Source organism: Chaetura pelagica, unplaced genomic scaffold (assembly GCF_000747805.2).
Source record: "Chaetura pelagica isolate M959 unplaced genomic scaffold, ChaPel_1.0 scaffold138, whole genome shotgun sequence".
Lineage (NCBI taxonomy): Eukaryota > Metazoa > Chordata > Aves > Apodiformes > Apodidae > Chaetura > Chaetura pelagica.
The window spans coordinates 6,545,494-6,546,062 of NW_009954215.1; the positions used below are offsets into that span (position 1 = coordinate 6,545,494).

At 52.7% G+C, this 569-nt stretch overlaps 1 protein-coding gene across 1 annotated transcript in view; it reads left to right on the forward strand.

The window, feature by feature from the left end:
• Nucleotides 1-233: 233 nt before the first annotated feature.
• Nucleotides 234-569, forward strand: part of EIF3B (eukaryotic translation initiation factor 3, subunit B) — an 18,734-nt gene continuing 18,398 nt past the window's right edge. Inside the window, exon 1 of the mRNA XM_010003344.1 lies at nt 234-354. Coding sequence (XP_010001646.1) covers nt 234-354 — 121 coding nt within the window. The remainder of the gene's footprint in view (nt 355-569) is intronic.

The following is a 569-nucleotide window of genomic DNA, read 5'->3' on the forward strand; positions in this document are numbered from 1 at the left end:
AAGTGTAAGATAGGGCCTAAGCCTAAAATGCAGCGCACAATACCTTTACATGCGCTTCTCATGATTTTTTTTGTACTTCCATCCTTATTCTGCGTGTCTTGATTATTTCACTGAAAGCACTTGGCTAAAACAAAACCAAAACACAACCAAAAACCCTACAGAAAACGCCCGCGTTAATCTCAGAGTGAACACGACTGTTTCTCCAGAACTTCTGTGATCTTTTACCTCTCAAGATGTCACTGAACTCTCAAGGCGGTATCCGAGCCAAACGCCAAGCTCCCTTTGCTACTTCGAACGTTGTAACACCCGTGCTGAAAATAAACCCGCCCGTCCACGCGTTTGCAGCTGCCCGAGGTGCCTAAAACCGGTGATGACTGAACAGACAAGAGATCAATTCTTCCAGAAAGTTGCTCGCACGAGCAGCCAGCGCGAGGCAAAACGACTTCCACAGGTCAGACTGTCACAGCGCTCGGAGACGGCCCGTTCGTGGGCACGTCCGCCCCGCAGCTGAGCGGGGCGAGGCTCCCCCTGAGCCGGGCAGCGCTCCCGGCACTTCTGCCCCCCCAGCC